Here is a 20,681-nt window from a genome sequence, read left to right on the forward strand (position 1 = left end):
ACTGTTCAATCATTTGTATTTAACTAAATATTATAAAGAAATATACCTCCGGTCTTTATTGGCTCAGGAGTTATTACCTTGTAACACACTACAGCAGAGCCATTATCACTTAAACACAACTATCCTACTGAGATTCAATACACATTTTAACAGTGCATTGTGTTGGGCTGTGTTTTTTTTTTGCTGGTTTGTGATATGCAAATGTTATTAGAAATTGTAAACAATCTGCAACAACACTGCTATTATTTTCTTACAGAAGTCTATTATTAATTCTTTGTATCATGCTAAACAATATTTGTAATTTCAGTTGAACAATTGGTTTGCGCTTTTAATAGTTTAATAAACCAAAATAAAAAAAGTAAAAATATAATTTGTTTACTCTTTCTCTCCCTCTCATACACACACACACACACACACACACACACACACACACACACACACACACACACACACACACACACATATACAACAAATATTGCAATGGCAGAATATTTGTTGTAGACACTATACTTACTTTTAAATCTTTTTTTTTTAAATTGTTATGCATTGAGTACAAAAGATACAATAATAATAATAATAATAATAATAATAATAATAATAATAATAATAATAATAATAATAGTACTCAATACATACAAAATATAATGGGAGCCAGTGGGTGGGCTCTAAAGAATTAAAAGAAAATATTAAACAAGTCATATAGATTAAATGTTTTCAAAGCTTTTTTGTTATGAGAAATTTTAATAACTTTAATGTACTGCTCCATTTCTTTTATAAAAAGTAAAAAAAAAAAAAAAGATTTCTGATTAGAAAATTTACATTTGTGAATATGAAATGTACCCATGAAAATAATCAAATTTATTATGTAAAATTCGTTACTTTCAATAGTACTATAACTGGTGAAACCAAACAGTACATTACCAATCTGGTTTTTTTTTCCCCCTTTCTTAATAGTATTGCTGATAAAAGCAACCAGATTCTTCCAAAACATTCTGGAGTGTCTACAATTCCAAAATAAGTGCAACATTGTTTCAGTGGAGTCATTACAAAATGAGCAATTAAGATCAATCATGTTTAAGTTTTTTCAAATTGTTCTTAAAAGGATAGCATTAATGTATAATTTTATATTATATTTATTTCATCTTACTGGTTAACAAGTATTTGTTGGGCAAAATCCAAGTTTTTCTCCAGTTTATACCGTCAATAAATCCATCCCAGTAAGCCACAGTATAAGGAATGGATACTAGATCATTTTGAAAAAGAGATCGTGTACATTTATTATTATTTGTAGTTTTAGTCAATAAACAATATTTTCCAATAAAAGTTTCGGAAGGGTCTACGGAAGGTAAAGGACAAGATAAAGCTTTCAAATCATCCTTCAGTTAAGTGATTACTCCTCTAGGAATCGCGTCGAAAATAATTGAAAATTCCTTAGTTGTAATAGGTAGATTGGACGTGGATAAGAATTCTGTATAGTTAAGAAGATTGCCATGACAGTTAAATAATTGAGTAACTAATATGATGCCATTGTTAAACCAATTGGGGGAAAAAATTGATCTGTTTTTATAGCAAATATCTTTATTATTCTAAATGAAATATTTGTGTGGGGAATTTAAATCCTAATCTATCAAACAAATCATTTTAACAGTGATGTCATTATCCAAATACAGTTTTGTGCGATATTAATTATAAAATTAACGTAAGCGGGTTGACAAGACGGAGAGTCTAGCTGCGTAGGCACATCCTCATAACCAATGAGGATTGAGGCTCGAGCTTTTCGGCTGACCAGTCGATTTGATACGATGTTTGGCAGTGTTCTGATTTATACTCATGAATATGCATTTGATTTCTACGAATGTGATTGGTCAGCTACGAGGCTCTTTGCAAACCGTAACCCTTTGGACTCGACACAACCCTCAACTCACTACCAGTGTCAATTACGCACTGTCTGAAATAGACAGTCCCACTTACTTCAAATGCAAAAAGGGGTGACATGCGTTTTATTTGCAGCAAAGCAACGTGTAAAAGGGCCTAAATAAATAATTATTAGTATGATTTGAACCGAGGCACATGCCTTGGCTGCCTCATAGCTTGCTTGTATATTCTGTGTGTGATTATTTTAACTGTGAGCTAACAGTTTAATTACTTATTAACTGCGAGAGAGGTTTGTGATAAGGTTCGTGTACACACTTAAAGAAATATTTCTTTCAAAACACAAATTACATTTGCACAAATTATATTATTTTGTACAAAGATCAGAGATATATGCAGTTGATATGTATTTATTTATAAACCTCAGAACTTTAGTTGACCTTGTTTTTACTTACAGACACAGCCAGCCACTGATACTTGCTAACTAGGGCGATGTCAATGCATGTTGGTCCTTATTCACAAACTTTGTGTCAATGCCTGTTTTTAATGAAGTCTAGTTCTGATATTCATTAAACTGTTTAAATGGTGTTGCCTTCTTAAACAACAGACAAGAACGGTTTCATGAATAGCCAACTTAATTTTATTTATATAAACTGGCTTTGAAAAAAACTCAATTTCAATAACTCATTACAGCAAAGTTTTTATGTTATTATTATAATTTTTTTTTTTTTTTTTTTTTATCATGTTTTCTTTATTTTGCGTTGCTTTCCTGCTGGTGTAACATACCATTACCCCTCCATAAACACAACGAGTTAATCACTAACTTTGTTTAATTTATAATAAAGAATCATTTAAATGTGGGTGCAATGAACCAGGTAACGTTCATGAAGCAGAACACGTGTGCCAGCTTTAGTGCACCTGCAGCATGCCAGCCACAAGCCTTACAAAAGAATAGTACGGTACCAGGAATGCAAGCAGGATTCGGAGAGCAATGCCACATAGAGCATCACCCGCCACCAGTAAAGGAAGGACTTGCACATTTTGAATACATCTTAGGGGAAAAACTGATTTCAGCCAATATATTTTTTTTGTATTCAGCCGATGAAGGACTTGTAGTCCGAAACGTCCTGATAATTGATTTGTAATCAATTATTCTACCTTTTTAAGTACCTGAAATATCCTTTTCTCTTTTTCTTTTTCCTATATATATATATATATATATATATATATATATATATATATATATATATATATATATATATATATACTTCTATAAAATCCACTAAAATTAAAAATGCTCCCTTAAAAAAACACTCTGACCATTTCTTCTCTCCAAGTTGCCCTGAGCAGAAATGCAAAACTGGAGGGAAAAAAGCCCCTCTGATCTGGCAACACTGTTCTGGGGATGCGTTAGCGGGCACCCTACTCAAAACCCTACTGGTAGTAACATCTGCAAAGTAAAGGTTTTGCATTGTAACTTTTCAAGTTATATTATAACACATGGTATGCTTTGAACTGAAAGTTATGTGTCGTTCTAATTAACTGAAAATACAGTAGCGCTCATCCCCCAAGGGACAGGCGGGCTTAACCCGGAATGGAGTGACGTGGAGTGACGCGTGTGGACGCCTATTCGAGATTTAAACCCCGGCGGGAGAACGGAATCATTTAAGATTAGGGAAGAGGAAACGGTCTGCATTCAGCGAGTGGTACACACACAGGAAAACACCTATAAAAATGGTGAGGACCAAGGCTGATAGCGCTCCTGCCACTTACAGAAAAGGTGAGACTGTTTTTAAAGGGCGTCATACAATGATATGTATGTTTGTATACATTTTGTGTGTTTAGATCTTGAGAGGTTTGTTGAATACGGCTGTTTTACTCTAATGCGAACCAGGCCTGTTAGTGTGTATTGACATTTATTTTGCAGTCACGTATGTACTCTTAATTTGAGTTTGAATTTTTTTTAATGGAATTTATCGGGTTTGCTTTTATTTATTTATTTTATTTATTTATTTTGTACAACCAGGTACCCATGCAGCTTTATGCGTGTATCTCTGTTAATTTTTATAACCAGTTTATTATCAATGTTGTTAAATTGTGTACGTATTTGCAAAAAATACTTAAATCCTGTATTTTTTTTTTTAAACTTTGTGTGTGGGGGGGGGGGGGGGCGTTCAGAGTTTAGCTCCCGCCAATTTAAAAAAAACAAAACTAACGTATACAAATGTACAGCAAAAACGAATTCTAGTATGATCATTTACTTGTTAGAACGTTTATAACTTATTAAAAAATTGTGAAATAAAATCGACATCCTCCAAAAAAATGTCACTTGGCGCAGTTAACCATTTATTGTCCGCAAAACAGGCGCCACATTCGGAGCTGTCTGGTTTGGCGCCAGAAGGCAGCCTGTACATCAGAGTTAAATGCTGCTGGATTGAACCTATTCATAATCAATCATGTTTCGATAATATAATAAAAACATAAATAGTCATTCATCATGTTCACACTGATCTGTTCTAGCTTATGCTTGAAAACCAGATGCAGGGATGGGAATACATGTAAGACTCCCATTGCATAGCAGTTTGATCAATTCCTGATTTTACTATGAGTTTAATAACACACTTGAGCTTGTTAACTTACACACTGTGGCTAATCGGGCTAATGTTAAAACCTGGAATGGATCAAACTGCTAAGCACTGGGAGTCTTGCAGGTATTTCCATCCCTGCATCTGGATTGGAAGCATAGGTGAAAACAGATCAGAATGACTTCAACACAAAGCAATTGCATGCTTTTTTTATCCTATTGGAACATGTTTGTTTTATGGATTGGTTCAGTGACTGAACTTCAGTCCTATTTAACTAATAGGAGTATTACAATTTTAGCAAACCCTGTTGGATATATACAGCCGTTCAGTGCCAAAAGTAAATAGCAATGAGAGTCGGCTACACTGTATTGTGAAATGCATTCTATATGTAGCCTAACGGTAACTCTGTACAGCTTGTAACTTGGTCAATAATAGCAATAAAGATGGTCTTGTCTGGTTGAAAATCATACCTTAAGTTGAATGGCCTCCGTTGTGAGACCCGTCATCTTTCTTTAGGCTAATCGTGAAATCAGTCTTGTACTTGCATTTTGAAGAATTACAGTAATGGTATTTAGATTTGTTTACATACTTTTTATAATTAACATTTTTCCCTATCTCTTCTATTTCTTTGTTGTCAGTCTCCAGGGCAGTGACTGATTCATGTGTTTGTGTGTGTATGCTTCTAAATAATCATTTTGACTTCATTCTTTCAGCTGTTGCTGCAACAGCACCCAGAAAGTCCCTTGGGGCCTCCAGCTCTGCAAACACACCTGCCAGCTCGTCTGCAGGCACACCTTGTAAGTGGACCAGTTCTTTAGTTATTCTGCTTAATTGTGTAAAATTCAGTTTTACATAGATATTGCAGCCCCTATATGTATGTGTGCAGTGGTTGAGCAATATAACCTGTGTGAGTGGATCTGGATTTAAAAAAAAAAAAGTATAATATACAGTATGACTGATAACACATGCCCATGTTTTCAGCCAAAAATAAATATGCAGGTGGCAACTCTGTGTGCCCCCGGCCAACCCCGACCTGGCAGAAGGGGATTGGCGATTTCTTTGGCGGTCCCAGCAGCCATCCGGAGAAGGAAAAGGAGAACCTGTTCCCCTCGGACGATGAGGAGGCAGGGGGCAGCGGGGTGGGGAAGGCACCCAGGAAGTAAGTGAACCATGTGGTGGCTATAGAAACAGGTTTATGAATCTGGTACTGGCAGATAGCTACATTATCGAAGGGAATTCATAGCATGTCTTGTAAATTCTCAGGCACAGTTAATGATTTCTGTTAACCTGAAAGACAATGTAATAATTTGAGAGTTCCCATTTTGGACATAAGTCTTTAAATGTGTTTTCTATCAATAGCAAAACAAAGTGCCTGTATCCCGGGATAACAATGGGAAATAAACTGATGCATTCCCTGGTACTGGGAAGTGCTCTAATGCAATCCAGTTTAGGCTAATCCTGCCAGGGCATAGATCAGTCAAATCACCCCCTCGGTTTGACAGACGTTCTAGGTTCTTTGTCATGTCCCTCTGTGTTACTGGCAATGGGACTCCCACATCACTTCCTGTATGGAAACCATAGAATGTGGCCAGTGGTCAGGCAGGCGTCTGACCATAGCTGTAACACAAAGCTAGCTTGTAGTGCTGTGGCTGGACAAAGTGTTGGGGAAGTTTAATAGCCCAATAAGGGACTTCTGAAAATGAAGTGTTGTCAGATGATGCAAGTCTGGGGTGATGGTTTAAAATGGGTTAACTCTCCTCAATTCTCTTCCCAGAGCCCGGCCTTTGCCTGATGAAGACGATGGTGCAGAAACTGAGGCTTGAGCTTTGATTCCTCCAGAAAACTTTCTTTTAAATAAAGCCATGCTGGATACTTGAAAGGGCTACGATTTTACTGTGTACATCCATGTATATATATATTTGTTGTGTAGTATGTTTGTCTGTTGTACAGAACATGAATAAAAGTTATAAATTCACACTTGAATGCGATGGTTAGTGATTGTTTGTTTTAACACTAAAACTCCTGTTGTAGCACAAGTGGGATGTGCTTACACTGTGGTCTGTGAGACAGTCCACACCCATCCACGCACTCCCAGACAGCTACACTGACACACCCACCACAGCTTTGAAACCAGGGCTGTCAAACTCGGTTCCTGAAGGGCCGCAGCATTCCACCCGAGCTCTCAATTATTTAATTGGTTTAATTTGATTAACTGGACAAATTTAACACCTCCAGGCCTCTGTTTTCTAGGTAGTGTACCTTGACTCAAGTGTGTTTTAAATCAACTGTAAAAAGACTTTGAAATATTAAATATGTCCAATTGAGCAAATAATTAGATCAATGATGTTGGTTGAGAGCTTAAATTGGAATAAAACCAGAAGACACTGCGACCCTCAGACTGGAGTTTGACACCCTGCTCTAAACCAACACACTTGGCTTCTAACCTGCATTAGATACCATATTTATCAATCTGAAGATTATGACTTTCCTTTTTTCATAGTAGAATTAATCAATCAGTGCTAAAATATAATGGCATGCTGTCATTTCCATTGTATTGCCCCCAAATATGTGTTGCAGATTATTGGTTTATAGTAAGTTATAATTGAGGCTTGATGTTTTGGGGTTTTATTTTTGATCACATGATGTCTCTAACCGTATTTTGAGCCTATTCTCTTTCCTAATTAAACTCGGAAAAAACTGTTAATTACAAAACAATGTCACTTGTTTTAATCTTCATAGATTGACTGAGCATGATTCTGTATTGCTTAACTTTTATTTCAAACAGATGTGACAATTATGTTAATTGCTCATCGCTGATCCTAATTGCATTTCTTTCTTGCAGTTTCCTAGTTTATTGTTGTGCTTTTGTGCTTAATGATTACTAATTAACATTTAAAGGGAGGTAAAGATTTGGGGGAAAGAAAAATCAAACAGTCCAAGCCCTAACTATAATATAAAATGCATTCTTGTATAGTTTGGCAAGTGGGCAGCAAAGCAGAGGTGCTCAAAGTGAAATGATGTATATTTTATAACAAATGAGACACTGCAATACAGTAACTTATTATAAATAATAACATTGTATTTTAACTTTAAAATGTTGCAGTATGTTTTATGCACTGCATGACGTCTGTACAGAGGATAAGATTTACTGGAATTCTGAGAAATCAATGATCAGCTTGTTCTTTTATAAGCGACTTATCAGACACCTAGTCTTCATGATATCTTAAGTACTGTAGTTTGTAGTATAAATATATTTTTAGTCCCATGCTGGTTTCTTGGTGAGCGAATCCACAAAGGTCTAAGTGCTTACTATTTCAATTGCTGAGTTTTGTCCCATTAAGATGGCAGTAGTCTAATAGTCTACTTATTCTGAGCAATGAAAGAAGCCCCTTTTTTACAATTTGTTTGAATTGTCTGTAAACTAGGCATTTAAAGTGCTTATTGATATATGACTAATAACTAAATAGTGCCACAAGAGGGAGCTAAAAGAACAGCAGACAAAGGCAGCATGTTTTGGTCTCTGGTTGCCGTTTACATCCTAGTCTGTCTTGTTTTGTGCAGTATTTTATGTAAAACGGTTTTAACTAAATAGTCTTTGTCAAAAGTGTTGTGTAGTAAGTTTGTCTGTACCAGAAAGAGTAAACACACAAAGTAAAACTGTTATCAGGCGCAATATGTGAATCTAAAAGTATTTGTAAAGAAAACAGAGCCTACACGATTGTTTTCAGGCTCAAATTAACTTTTTTATAACACAATTATACAACTGCACATGTTGCTACACTACCTGCTGCTTTTTTAATGGGATTTCTGCATAGCACCAGTGCCACCAAAAGTCTGAATGTTATAACTGCTGTTTATTTCTGAAAGATCTCAAAGGTATAGTAAGTGTGTGTTGCCTTTTTAGTACATGCATCATAAATAGTGGACGTAGAATATATCAAACCCTCCGAGCAGCATTATATAATTCCACAAATAAGCGAGTAGTTACACAATTTTCTTTGAAAATGCAGTTGCTTTTTTAGATTCATACATTGGCCAGTGTGCCTGTGTCCATGTATAGAGATCACGCTGACACGGATGTAAGCATGGATGAAGAGGAGTGCAAATGCAAGGCATTGATAATATCTGAATACATTTGCATTAAGAGACAATAGCACAGTATCATGTAGGTGGGCTCACTCTTCCACTTTACTAAAAATAAGTAAACTGGTCATTTAAAGCCTATGTCTGCTACTAATTATGCAACAAAAAATATATTTTTACTTTAAAGACCTTGATAAATCTGTACATATCTAGTACAGACCTCTTTATGGAACCGGTTCATTCCTGTTACAATAATGTCAGAAGTTACGTTTCATTTTCAGTACCTGCACGGACTGGTTTTGCAGAGATGTGTGCGTGAATTGGTACAAACATGGCAAGTATCCAGCAAAGCCGAAACAAAGAGAAAAGTGGTGTGCATAAAATAGATTGAAATAATCCAATTATGACTGTACAACTGTTAATTTGACATACCCCACCAAGAAACCATCTAGAAATAATTGTAATTGCAACCACGAAAATACTGTACAGGACTGTAATAAATACCACAAGGCTGCCAGCGCGTTGACTCCTTTTGACAAATGTGCCGAAGAGCATTGCATGCATGGAGTGTATGTCTGTAAAATAGAACTTCAGATCATCAAGGTTTTAGGCTAATTATATTTACAAATAAGCGTGGTTGTATACCACAGCAGATTGAACATTTCATTTCAATTCTACTTTTCTCATAGTTCCTTGTATGTAAGATGTTGTAATTGCAGATTATTTCAATGTGATTTTTACGAAGCACACAGTGCCTCCCAGTGGACGACAGGGAACATTTCTGCAATCTGAACACCATTGATATTAACTGTACACCCTCTCTGTGCCACTTAAGTACACTCTTGACTTAGATGTGAGTCAGGTTCTTCAAGTACAAGAATTCAAACATACCGCAGATCGTGAGGGGATCCACACGCAAAGTAAGTGTGACGTTTTAAGATACCATAACTGGATTATGTCAGATCTTAATGTGCAAAGGATTACAGGAAGGAATTGCAGGGTAAACTGAAGAAATAGGAGATGAGATTAACAGGGAGGTGTTCAAAGCAGATTAGGAGGGGGGCGGGGGGTCTTAATGGGGGCAGAGGAGATCTTGAGAGATGTTTAGGCATTGTTCTATTACATCTTTAAAGAAGGTTGCGCAGTCCTGTAAGGAAGATCAGACACTAATGAGCACGGCTGAGCAAGAAAACAAAGTTGTACTGAGGGAAATCCTTTAAATGATGCAAGATTTAAGGAAGCTCAACACAGAGTACATGCCAGGACATAGCAAGATACCAGAAAAAGATACAGCACCACACAGAAATATTGCTTTAGGATTACATACCAAATACAATATTGGACAGGATTTTAAAAAGCAACTTCATGTTTAGATTAGCTTTGTATGTCGTTTCCTGTTGCAGTCATTGCACCCAGGTGACTTTTTAAAACTCAGTTTAAAGCACCCACGTGGCCTCAATAGAGCTCTCAAACAATCAGTCTGATCTCATCATAGTGTACCCATTAACCTGTCCCCCTACAAAACTTTGCATCTGGTGGATGTAAGAAACACATCAGTAAGAAATGTCTCGTAGAATAAATGTGGCATTTCCTACATCTGTTGCAGGGGGGGCAGGTTAATGGCTACACTATGGTGTACCAGCTGTACTTAGAGAGTGTTTGAAAGCGCTACTGAGACCACAGGTGTGCTTTAAACTGAATTTTAAAAAGTCACCACAATGTAATGACTGAAACGGAAATTATATACAAAGAGATTCTCAACAAGAAGAATACTTTAGTTAAGAAAGCTAATACCTCCGAAAGACAATCGATGCCATTCCCAAAGGTGTACATCCCTGTTAAAATGTTTCACTTTGCTATTCTTCATGTCATAATGGAATCCCTCTTTGTGGATGTGACTCATGGTGGTAGTCCTAGTATCTTCTTGCCATTATATAATCACTAGTGCTGGGACAAACATTTGAATATTCCAACAAACACTGCTTGAAATGACAGTATTGAAAAGAGAAAACCTGTGCATGAATAACGTCAGAAATAAATAACAATTGGTTTTGTACAAAAGAGTTTCTCTGCTTTGTTTAGAAGGTCCTTTGATGACATATCACAGGTTATTTTACTCCTGAGAGATTTGTTTTACTGTAATATACACTTCTGTGTCTTTCCACCAAATATTTATAGCTGTTTTTTATTGAACTATAACTTGTGAGTGTATCAAAAATCTGAAACAAATACAAGGTTTTTATAAATTGCAGTATTTATACATTTCAGTCAGTCCACTCTTTCCCATCTTTTTTTTTTTTTAGACTGAACAGATTTAATTCTCTTAAATTATCCTCATAGCTCATGTCATTTAGTGTGATAATTGTATTCAGTATTCTAGGCGGGCATCTAACTACAGCATTAGTCTTAGCATAACTTCCCTAGACTTCTATTGCATAATTGTAGCAATGTACCCCAACATGCCACTTGCCTTTTCAATTGCCTCCCCGCAATGGCCACTACAACCCCAAAATTATTTTCAAAATCTTTGCTCCCTAATTCCATCCCATCCATGTTTTACTTATCTTTGCCCAATATGCAATAATGCCCAGTTTCAGAGAACCCTTGCATGGGCTGTTTCCTTTGGATCGACTAGTAAATGTGTTGTACTTGACTAACTGGACTTGTAGTCTGTTGTTTGAGTCTGTAACTTTGTCAACAATTTCAATGGTCTTTTTCATGCCAGACCTCCCGTATACATGCACTCACCCTTCCACACTCTCTGGAAATCTGGTAGTACACAATAGCATTTTACTCTGAGCAGCTTGTATCCAGTCATCAAAACCACTCCATTTCGGGCCATTTTTAACTCATTTTAACAGCTGTGGTGTTCCGGACAAAATGTAACCTGTGTTCTAAATTAGTTTCTGTGACAACTTAGGGATGAAAAAACACAAGGGTTCACTTTTGTAGAGCTATTTCTGTGAACCAGAAATCAGTCCAGCTGGTTTTGGCTGTGGGGTCACAAGCTTCTGCCACCCTTTACACCTGCTGACCTCACTGTCTCCCCTTACTTGTTTATGATGATTCTCAATTTCTCAAATACTAGTTTTATAAGTCTGTATTAGGGTGCTTTGACTATGAGCCCAGGAGCTGCTCTTCAGTTTTAGTTGCTTGTCATAGGCATATCTAATGTAGGCTAAACTGCATTATATTAGCACCGTCCAGAGCACTGCAGTGTTTTGCCAGTAAAATAAAAGGAAACTTGAGCCAAAGTAGCAGTTCACTAGATGGCGCTAGCGCTGGCTTTTACTTCTACAAAGGCACTTTGTCTGTTGTGGCCTAAGTTACATGTATCTATAGCAGGCAACTAAAATAGCCCTGGTCCAACAAATAAGTGGTAACACTTTACAGTAAAACTTTAATTATCCGAACAGCCCTTGGTAACCCGTCTTGCTGTGCACTGTGCTACTCTGCCGTTGAACCCAGGGCTCCAGAGGTGAAACCAGCGCTGGCCGTATCTTGAACTCCTAGGGGGGTATTTGGTTTTGTGGAGCGCCTGGCCTGTGGAAAGTTCATTAAAAGTGGATGAGGGTTTGTTTTATGTGTGTCAGGGATTCCCGTTAGGTTAGGGTGTCTGCTGCTGGTAATGTACTGCGCTTCCAGCTCCACTCACTCACCTGTGTTAATCACAGTAATACGATCCTGGTTTCTTTACTGTGATTAAAGCTGTGGTTACTGTTCAAACTGGGACAGAGGTATAGCGAAGCTGTACAGTAGGATCAAATAGCATGGCATTTTATATTTGGAAATGGATATGACAAGCCATAAACTCGATTTTTTTACAGTACCAGGGAATATATCTGGATGTATCTACATCAACATAACCACGAATAAGTGTTACCAGATTTCCAGAGTGAAAAACCAGAACATTGTTGTCTTCAATGTAACTCTGAAACAGTAAAATAAGTATATCACTTTATTTTATTTCTGTATAATAAATGACTGTGCTGCCAACTTGCAGAGCACACTGCTACAGTTTATTTATTTATTTATTTATTTATTTATTTATTACTTATATAAAAAATATGAATGCACAACAGCAAAAACGGGACTATTTAACACTTACTGTTTCTGACTGGGACAAAAATGTAAGCTAAAAATTGTGACAATCCCTTTTTTCGCGGGACATGTGGTAACCTTAACACGGATAAGTGTTTAATGCAATGCACGGTTATTCTGCAGTGCTATAAAACTAATAATATATTATTATATACAATAATTCAGTAAATTCTGGCAAAAATAATGACCTAATTATCTGGTAATAATAATAATACATTTCTCATGAATCACCTTGACAACATAAAGACTCCTGGGAGCACGCCCAAGTGAACGACCCGGAAGTGTTCTCAGGCGGGTGGTGCTGGATCAGCACTTCCGGGACTGCAGGAACCTTTCAGAGCTCCGAAGAGACAGCAAGAAAAAAAGGGGTAAAAAGCTGTTGGATAAAATATAAAGCTTTAACACGTCCAGACTTGTCGATACCACCACCTGGACTGGGATCGCTATCAGAACCGACGGGATTGAACAGAACCAACACAGAGTAAAAGGTGAGTTTGGCTTTTGTTCCTTTTCATGTTTTTCCTTTGATAGAAAGACTATTATTTGCGGTTGAATCAGTCACCAGGAAATATATTTAAATAATAATATCGGTGCTGTGAGAGACGAGCTTGTGGGACCATGCCCTTTGTGAACATTTAGATAATTAGGATAAAAACAATGAAGTAATCGAAGCTGCACACATGTTCTCCTTTTGTTTAAAATAAACGTTTAAGGGAAATATCAGTACGTTTGGCTATACATGAAAAAGATTCTTATAGAAAGCGATGGCTATATCGATGTGTGTTTGTGCAGTGTGCGCCTTGTTTCATTCTTTTTTTCGTGTAGCTACTTTTGTTGGAACAACAATGAAACGCGTATTTCACAATGATTTGATGTGGCACTTTGGTTGCTGCTTTAGTATTTGGAGTTTTATTTAAAACACACTATCTTGTGGGTAGCTGGGGTTGTTGAAACGTTATGTATTTAGATTTTCCGAAAAAAGCGGGGTTGGAAGGGGTGGTAGTGTTGGGTTCAGTATTTCTTGTAAGATACCAAAAGTAATTGTGTGTGTGTGTATATATATTTGGAAAGCAGCCGGTTTTCTAATTGTTGCCTTATTGCTCTGAGCTTTCCGTGAGTGCGCAGAGAGAACTAAATTAAGGGTGGGTTAATATAATATAGTGATTTTTCTACTTCTAGTCTGTCCTTGCTAGGATTGTACATCGAGTGTAAAATACAAAACTACGGTTAAAGGGCAGATTAAAGGTTTATATATATATATATATATATATATATATATATATATATATATATATATATATATATATATATAATTATTGCTTGTTGATACAGTATGTATTATGAAATATTGTAAATATGAAAATATCGAGTTATTAACTAGCTGAAAAAAGCGAAACTCTAAGCATTAATATAGCCTAGTTTTTAAATGTGTTTAATTTCTAGTAATGGCTTGGGCACACGCGTTTAATGTTGAATGACTAAAAACTAAATTTGTTCTACTTTGACTAGTTCAGTTATGCCTTTATTAATGGTGCACCGTCTCGCCATTGGCTCCATGGTTACATTGAGGGTGGACCGCTGATGCAGTTTGTGTATTGTGAATGTTTGCGTGACGTACCTACCTACCGATACATTGTCATCCCTCCAGGTTATCTTTAGACATTTCTTTACACTTTGCCGCTGTTCCCTGTGCACACAGTTTTACATGTTCCAGTAGCTGCCTTGCAGACGCGTGTAGAAATGGTAAAAGAACAAAAGGCAATTTGGGTAAACCGCTGCCCCACCTCTTAATTACTGTGAGCTTAAAGTCATTACTGTATGTCTTTACACAAGGGGAGAGTACAGCTGGAACTGTAGGCATACTGCAAATAAACAAGGTCTTTTTGATAAACTACTGGAATATGCTAAACATTGCAGTCATGTATTAGATCAACCACAAGAATTGTATTGGTGTGAGATGCACGAGGAGCACTTCGGGTTTAAAGATGAGGTTATTCAATAACAACGCTAGACACAATTTTGTCAGACATATACAGTATTGCAACATGAACTCAGTTAAATTCAGCCTTAGGGTAGTAAGCAGGTTGCCCTTGTATCCTGTTCATAAATATAGGCAGCTTTCCTAGCTACAGAAAGCAAACACAATTTTCCCCTGTTTGAGATTATCGAAATTGTTTCCCTAAAACTTGTAGAGAGAGTGGTTGACTTACATTTTCAGGCATTGGCAGTACCTCTGCAAGATAGCAAGACATGATTACCAGTCTTGCTTGCTTTAGTGTTTCACAATGACATACAGTACTCTGTTAAGTGCAGCCTGTTGGACAAAGAAGCGTTCTCCCAAAGACTAATTGCTGGTGCAGGACAAAATACATTGCAGTGTTCATAGACTTTGTAGGTCCTTTAATGGGCAGCCACCATGATATTGCTGATTAAAGCAATATTGTATTTTTAAAAAGTATGCAAGAACTGTAGAATCTTTACTCTTGAGATCACTGCGAAGCCTCAGTCATATTTGTTGTCTTTTATACACCTGCTAACCAAGCCTCATCTTTTGAAGTCAGTCAGATTTGATGTTGTGACTGAAACGGATTGATTTTATTCCATGCATACGTCAGAGAAAAACTAGATTATAGGTGTTAACAGAGTAAAACTGGAAATCAAACTATGTGTAAGTGCTAACAATGCTGTAATGTATGTAACTGTGTCTTCTAACCCCCTCCTCTCTCCTGCTTTTTAAGTGACAGATCTGCTCAGCTATTGCTTTCCTGCCATTGTTGCCTGGCTCTCTTCCAGCCTATCCAATTGTTATGAAACTTGGGAAGGACATAAGGAAGTGCCTGCCCTCAGTAGGCCATGCATCACACACACTTGATCTACATACTGTCCTGGTGATCTCCTCTTAAATCATTCTGACATGGCACGGGATGTATGCTGGTTGTGTAGTCCCCAGCTTGGCAGTAAATAAGAGTTTGGTTGAACAGATTAATGGTACGTGATTATTAAATATTTAATATCCAAGTATGTCCAGATGAAGGTAGGACTTTTCATACACTGGCCACAAGTACACCAGCTACTGTATCATTATCCTTTACTTCTGGTTGTAGTCTTGCGAGAGGAAGTCTGCCTTAGAATTCCTCTTGAACACTGGCTTCCAATTCTCTTGTGCATTGGCCAGCTTCCTCTCTAAACGCACAGCTTGCTGCAGAAGAGTTATATCAAGTCTCCTTCATGCTTGTCTGCTGGATTGCTGGTCAAGGTTGCTATCTTACGAAACAGGCCTAGGCCAGTTTTGTTAACTTTTGCTTGGGATTAGGAACACAGGAGAGGTTCGGCTGCCATGCCCTAAGCCAACAGACCAGCTCTATTGCTGTGTGTCTTAATGCAGGTAGTTTTTTACTATTCAGCATGGGCTGTGTTTGACTATTGCTACCAGGCATTCGGCTCGACAGATCTACCAGCACCCTGTCCTGTGATGTGGAAATAGCTTTTTTTAAGATGTGTTTTTGAGATGAACCGATCTGAACAACATTGTGTAACTCCTGAATAGAAGAGGAACTCTTGTCTAGTGACCACTCAGAATCCTGGTATATAGTCTACTCCCCTTCCCAAGTCACCAAAACCTAATAGGGTTGACTCTCATGCACTAGGCATGCTGGGACACATTTTCACACTTTCTGTACATTATCACATTTATTTTTAGTGTTCTGGAATACTTGTGTAACTGACTTGTCGTTTGTTTGAATTTTTATGTACACTACAGCAAGCTTGAGTAAACTAATGTAGAAATAAACCAATTAAGTCCTAGCCCACCTTTTAAAATAAAATAATGAATAAGTATGTGTTGTCAACAAGCAGCCATACATGATTCCTCAAGGAATTGCCAGTGCTGCTTATAAAGTGTGGGCTGCTGCGGAGTTTGAAACAAAACAGCCTGAAATATTTGTGTATGGGGTGAAAATTATGAGTGGTTACAACAAGCCAACATTTTTTATTATAGCCTGGTGTTTGAATGACCCGGGAGTCGGTGCTCTATTATGCATTTATTTATTTATTGCATTTATGTAGCGCTTTTTATACAAAAGTATTACAAAGCACTATACAGTACATAGCAGAAAAAAAGAACAAACCACAATACATTTGTATAGCATGTCACACATACAACTGCCACAATCAGACCATTTTAAATAACATATTTACAGCATACACAATACAAAAGCAGCAATTTTAAAGTTGCATTAAAACCCACTAAGATAAGAAAGCCATTTTATAAAAGTGAGTTTTTAGTCTTGTCTTGAAAACTGTAACAGCTTCCCCGACAAACGAAGGCAGAGCATTCCATAATTTAGGAGCGCTACAAGAAAAAGCCCTACCTCCCGTGTTGCTTTTGTTGACCCTAGGAATAACCAGCAGCCCTGCATCCTGTGATCTCAGAGTGCGGTTTGGAAGATACAGGGTCAATAACTCCTGCAAATAACTAGGTGCTAATCCATTCAGGGCCTTGGAAGTTAACAACAAAATCTTAAAATCAATTCTGAACTGCACAGGGAGCCAGTGTAAAGAGGCCAAAACAGGGGTAATATGTTCACTTTTCCTGGTTTTAGTCAGAATTCTAGCAGCGGTATTCTGAACAAGCTGCAAGCAGGATACCACGGATTTTAGGATACCAGAAAAAAGTGCATTACAATAATCAATTCTATATGAAACAAAGGCATGCATTAGTCTCTCGGCATCAGATATAGAAATAATTGGTCTAAATTTGGCTGTTTCTTAAATGGTAAAAAGATACTTTTGTAACTTCCCTAATGTGAGTCTCAATTGATAGATCAGGATCAAAGATGACCCCCATACTCTTCATTTCTAGTTTAAGCTTTGATGAGAGACTGCAAGGGTCGAGCTCATGTAATCCCATATTTCCTTTTAGTTAGTTCTGTGATCCCACTAGCATAACCTCTGTTTATCTGAATTCAACATTTGAAAATTCATTGATTTCCAATGCTTGATGTCTGTAAGGCAAGTAGATGACACCCAGGCAGAAGAAATTCCTTGCTTTAGGGACAAATATAGCTGGGTGTCATCAGCATAGCAATGGAAGTTCACTCAGTATCTGAGGATAATGTCACCTAACGGTAGCCTATATAATGATAAAAAGTGACCTAGAATGGAGCCCTGTGGAACACCACAGACAACTTCAGATACTGCCGATTTTTACCTCCCTAATAGAGACAAACTGAAATCTATCAGAAAGATAAGATTTGAACCAGGATAGGACAAGGCCAGACAGTCCCACTGTGCTTTCAAGATGATTCAGTAGGATGGAATGGTCTACAGTATCAAAGGCAGCACTTGGATCTAGAAGAAGTAAAACTGATGGAAAGCCGGAGTCAGAGCTTATCAGCAGATCATTCACAACTCTGACAAGGGCCGCCTCAGTGCTATGTGCAGCACGAAAACCAGACTGAAACTTCTCCAATATACCATTAAGAGCTAGAAAGTTTTGTAATTGAATTGCAACAACTCTCTAGAACCTTATCTAAGAATGGCAGGTTGGAGATTGGCCTATAGTTATTGAGGACTTTAGGGTCCAAATTGTGTTTCTTAAGCATAGGCTTTACCACAGCTACCTTAAGTGCTGAGGAATAGGGTCAAGAGAGCATGTAGTAGCTCTCATATGTTGAACTAGCTCTGTCAGTTCCTGTAAGGTAGTCAAAGAAAAAGCCCCCATAGTAGCCTTAATAGGTGTATTTGCTAAAATGGTGCTGGAGTCCTCCTTAATAGAAGGTGTCTGTGGAATCTCATTTCTGAGATTTTAGCATTTTATTTTCAAAGAAATGTAAGACGTCATTGCAGCTGTGAGAGGCTCCAATGTCAAGGGTAGGATTATCTAGGGTAGCAAAAAGAAATCTAGCATTATTTGTATTTGTTTCAATTTAACTAGAATAATATGATGATCTAGCTAACACCAGAGCCTTCCTATATTTAACCAGATGGCCATTCCATGCGATGTAATGAACATGCAATTTAGATAACCGCCATCTCCGTTCTAGTTTACAACCCTCATATTTCATCTTACGAGTTGTGTCATTAAACCACGGTGAGCTTTTATTAAAATACACTCTCCGCGTTTTGATTGGCGCTACAGTATCTAAGATACCAGTCAAGGTGGTGGTGTAGGTATTAACCAGCTCATCTACTGATTCCACATTTTCTTTGGTCCTTTCCATTAAGTTGGTTTATAATCTGAAGTCTGGAAAAACGTGCTTTAGCTTTTAATTTAAGTATATTTAATCTGAAAACTTTAGCACATTAAAGTTGGTATTAACTTTATTACTGGTCCCTTTCTGGTCTCAGCTTTATTTCACTATCTGAAGATTTTTTTCAAGTTCTGCCCTGGTAACACTTCCTGTGCTGAAGATCAGCTGCTGTTCACTGTGTTCTCCGCTTCCCTCCCTCTTCATTTTTGTGATTCATGCTTAATGCCTTGTGTGTGAGGTTCCTCTATCACGCTTTATCTCTTATCATATGGGCATCTAGAGCAATTCTCTTGACAACTGCAAGAGATTTAACAGTAAAGGAAGACCCCCAGAGCTTATGTTCTAGTAATAAATAGCAGTTTGTTTTAATGCAGTTTGTTGTTCCCACGTCACTGAAAACTAACCAAATGTAATTATCAACATCTCAATGAACACAAATAAGCCCATGTTCTTCCCTACTCCTGTTCTTCCTTACTTGTATTAAAAGATCTCCTTAATGTTGACAGCGATGAGCCGATCGCTTCTCTCATAATAGAAGTACCTTGCAGAGCTTGTAACCGGATTAGGATGCAAGCAGAAGACGTGTTTCATGTTGTCTGAGTGACTTTGGGCATGATGATTAACAAGCGCCTGCTGCAACCAGCAAATTAACTACAGAACAAGATTCGCCTCAAGTAGGAAGCGGAATCTTTTAGTTACACTGGATGTTTAGTTTAACTGGTTATTCCTTATGTCTGATTTGCTTTAAGTGATGTTTCAATTGCTTCCTGACTTGAAGAAAGCTGCACTGCACGGTGAGCTAAACCACAGTGCGTCGGGCAAGCTCACTCCTTAGAACAGACCAGATAAACCCCATGGGTTCCTTTTTAAACACACTTTCAGGGCTAGGATTGGCACTGCTTTCCTTATAAAAACAGGTGCCCTCCTCCTGCAGTGAATACAGTTCACCTGACAGCTGGGGTTAATATTAATTTAAGACAGAAACAATCTGCTGTCACTTTCACCTGAGAAGAACCTGTATCTCTCATACAAGACAAGACAATAAGGGGTTGGATTGATGAACGTAGCCACAGCTGGCTTTTTGTCTAATGCCTTGAGCATTGTGAATTTTCATATTGCTTACAGTTTACCCTGATATTGACGTGATGCAGCCAGCTGAAATGTCTTTGTCAGATAGAAATTGTTATAGTAAAATGAGCTATACTCTTTAATTATTTTTACTGCTTTAAACAAAAATGAAATGGTATAGGGTGCTGTGTGAGATGCAAGCTGATTTTCACCCACTCAAGGTGAGAGGCCATTAACCCACTCGTGGCAAAGTGGATTGTATATCCACTGGTATTGCACATCGCGCTGTACAATATTCTAAATATCCCTGATGACAGGAAATAGTGGAGACTACAGGTTATCCACAATCTTGGTGTACAAGGTCACTCTGTCTTTACATGCATATATGCTGCAGGTACATTTTTACTTATGTAAAGGACTGCTTCAGTTATGCTATTGGATATTCTTTAGCACAAGCTATTGAGTTTCAGAATCTGTTTGTATTTCACTCCTTTTTTTCAAATACAGCACTATAGATAATGATGCCCATGGACTTTCAAACTTTCTGTTTCTCCTTCAAGCATGTATACCTTGTAAAGTAATTAAGAAATGATTACCTGATCTTGATTCTGCCATGCATGCAATACAATCTTGTTTGTTTCATGCAAAAGTATTTCTAAACTTATTTTTCATCTAATCAGCGACTTGGATTAACAAAGCACAGAGCTAACTGGTAGTGTTA

The 20,681-nt window shown here is 37.4% G+C and overlaps 2 protein-coding genes across 6 annotated transcripts in view; both read left to right on the forward strand.

The window, feature by feature from the left end:
- Positions 1-3,528: 3,528 nt before the first annotated feature.
- LOC117963201 (PCNA-associated factor-like) lies at positions 3,529-6,440 on the forward strand. The gene is made up of 4 exons (XM_034902361.2): positions 3,529-3,652; positions 5,171-5,254; positions 5,439-5,616; positions 6,232-6,440. The coding sequence occupies exons 1-4, from the start codon at positions 3,607-3,609 to the stop codon at positions 6,278-6,280; spliced, it is 357 nt and encodes a 118-aa protein (XP_034758252.2). The 5' UTR covers positions 3,529-3,606; the 3' UTR covers positions 6,281-6,440.
- Positions 6,441-12,899: 6,459 nt separating this feature from the next.
- The window catches only part of LOC117429444 (casein kinase I), a 72,622-nt gene continuing 64,840 nt past the window's right edge, over positions 12,900-20,681 (forward strand). For 3 of the 5 annotated variants that reach the window (XM_034048893.3, XM_058998499.1, XM_034048894.3), the window contains exon 1: positions 12,900-13,129. The gene's annotated coding sequence lies outside the window, so the exon portion shown is untranslated. The remainder of the gene's footprint in view (positions 13,130-20,681) is intronic. The other 2 variants (XM_034048897.3, XM_034048898.3) reach the window with 1 other exon arrangement.

This window comes from Acipenser ruthenus, chromosome 24 (assembly GCF_902713425.1).
Source record: "Acipenser ruthenus chromosome 24, fAciRut3.2 maternal haplotype, whole genome shotgun sequence".
NCBI classification, from domain to species: domain Eukaryota; kingdom Metazoa; phylum Chordata; class Actinopteri; order Acipenseriformes; family Acipenseridae; genus Acipenser; species Acipenser ruthenus.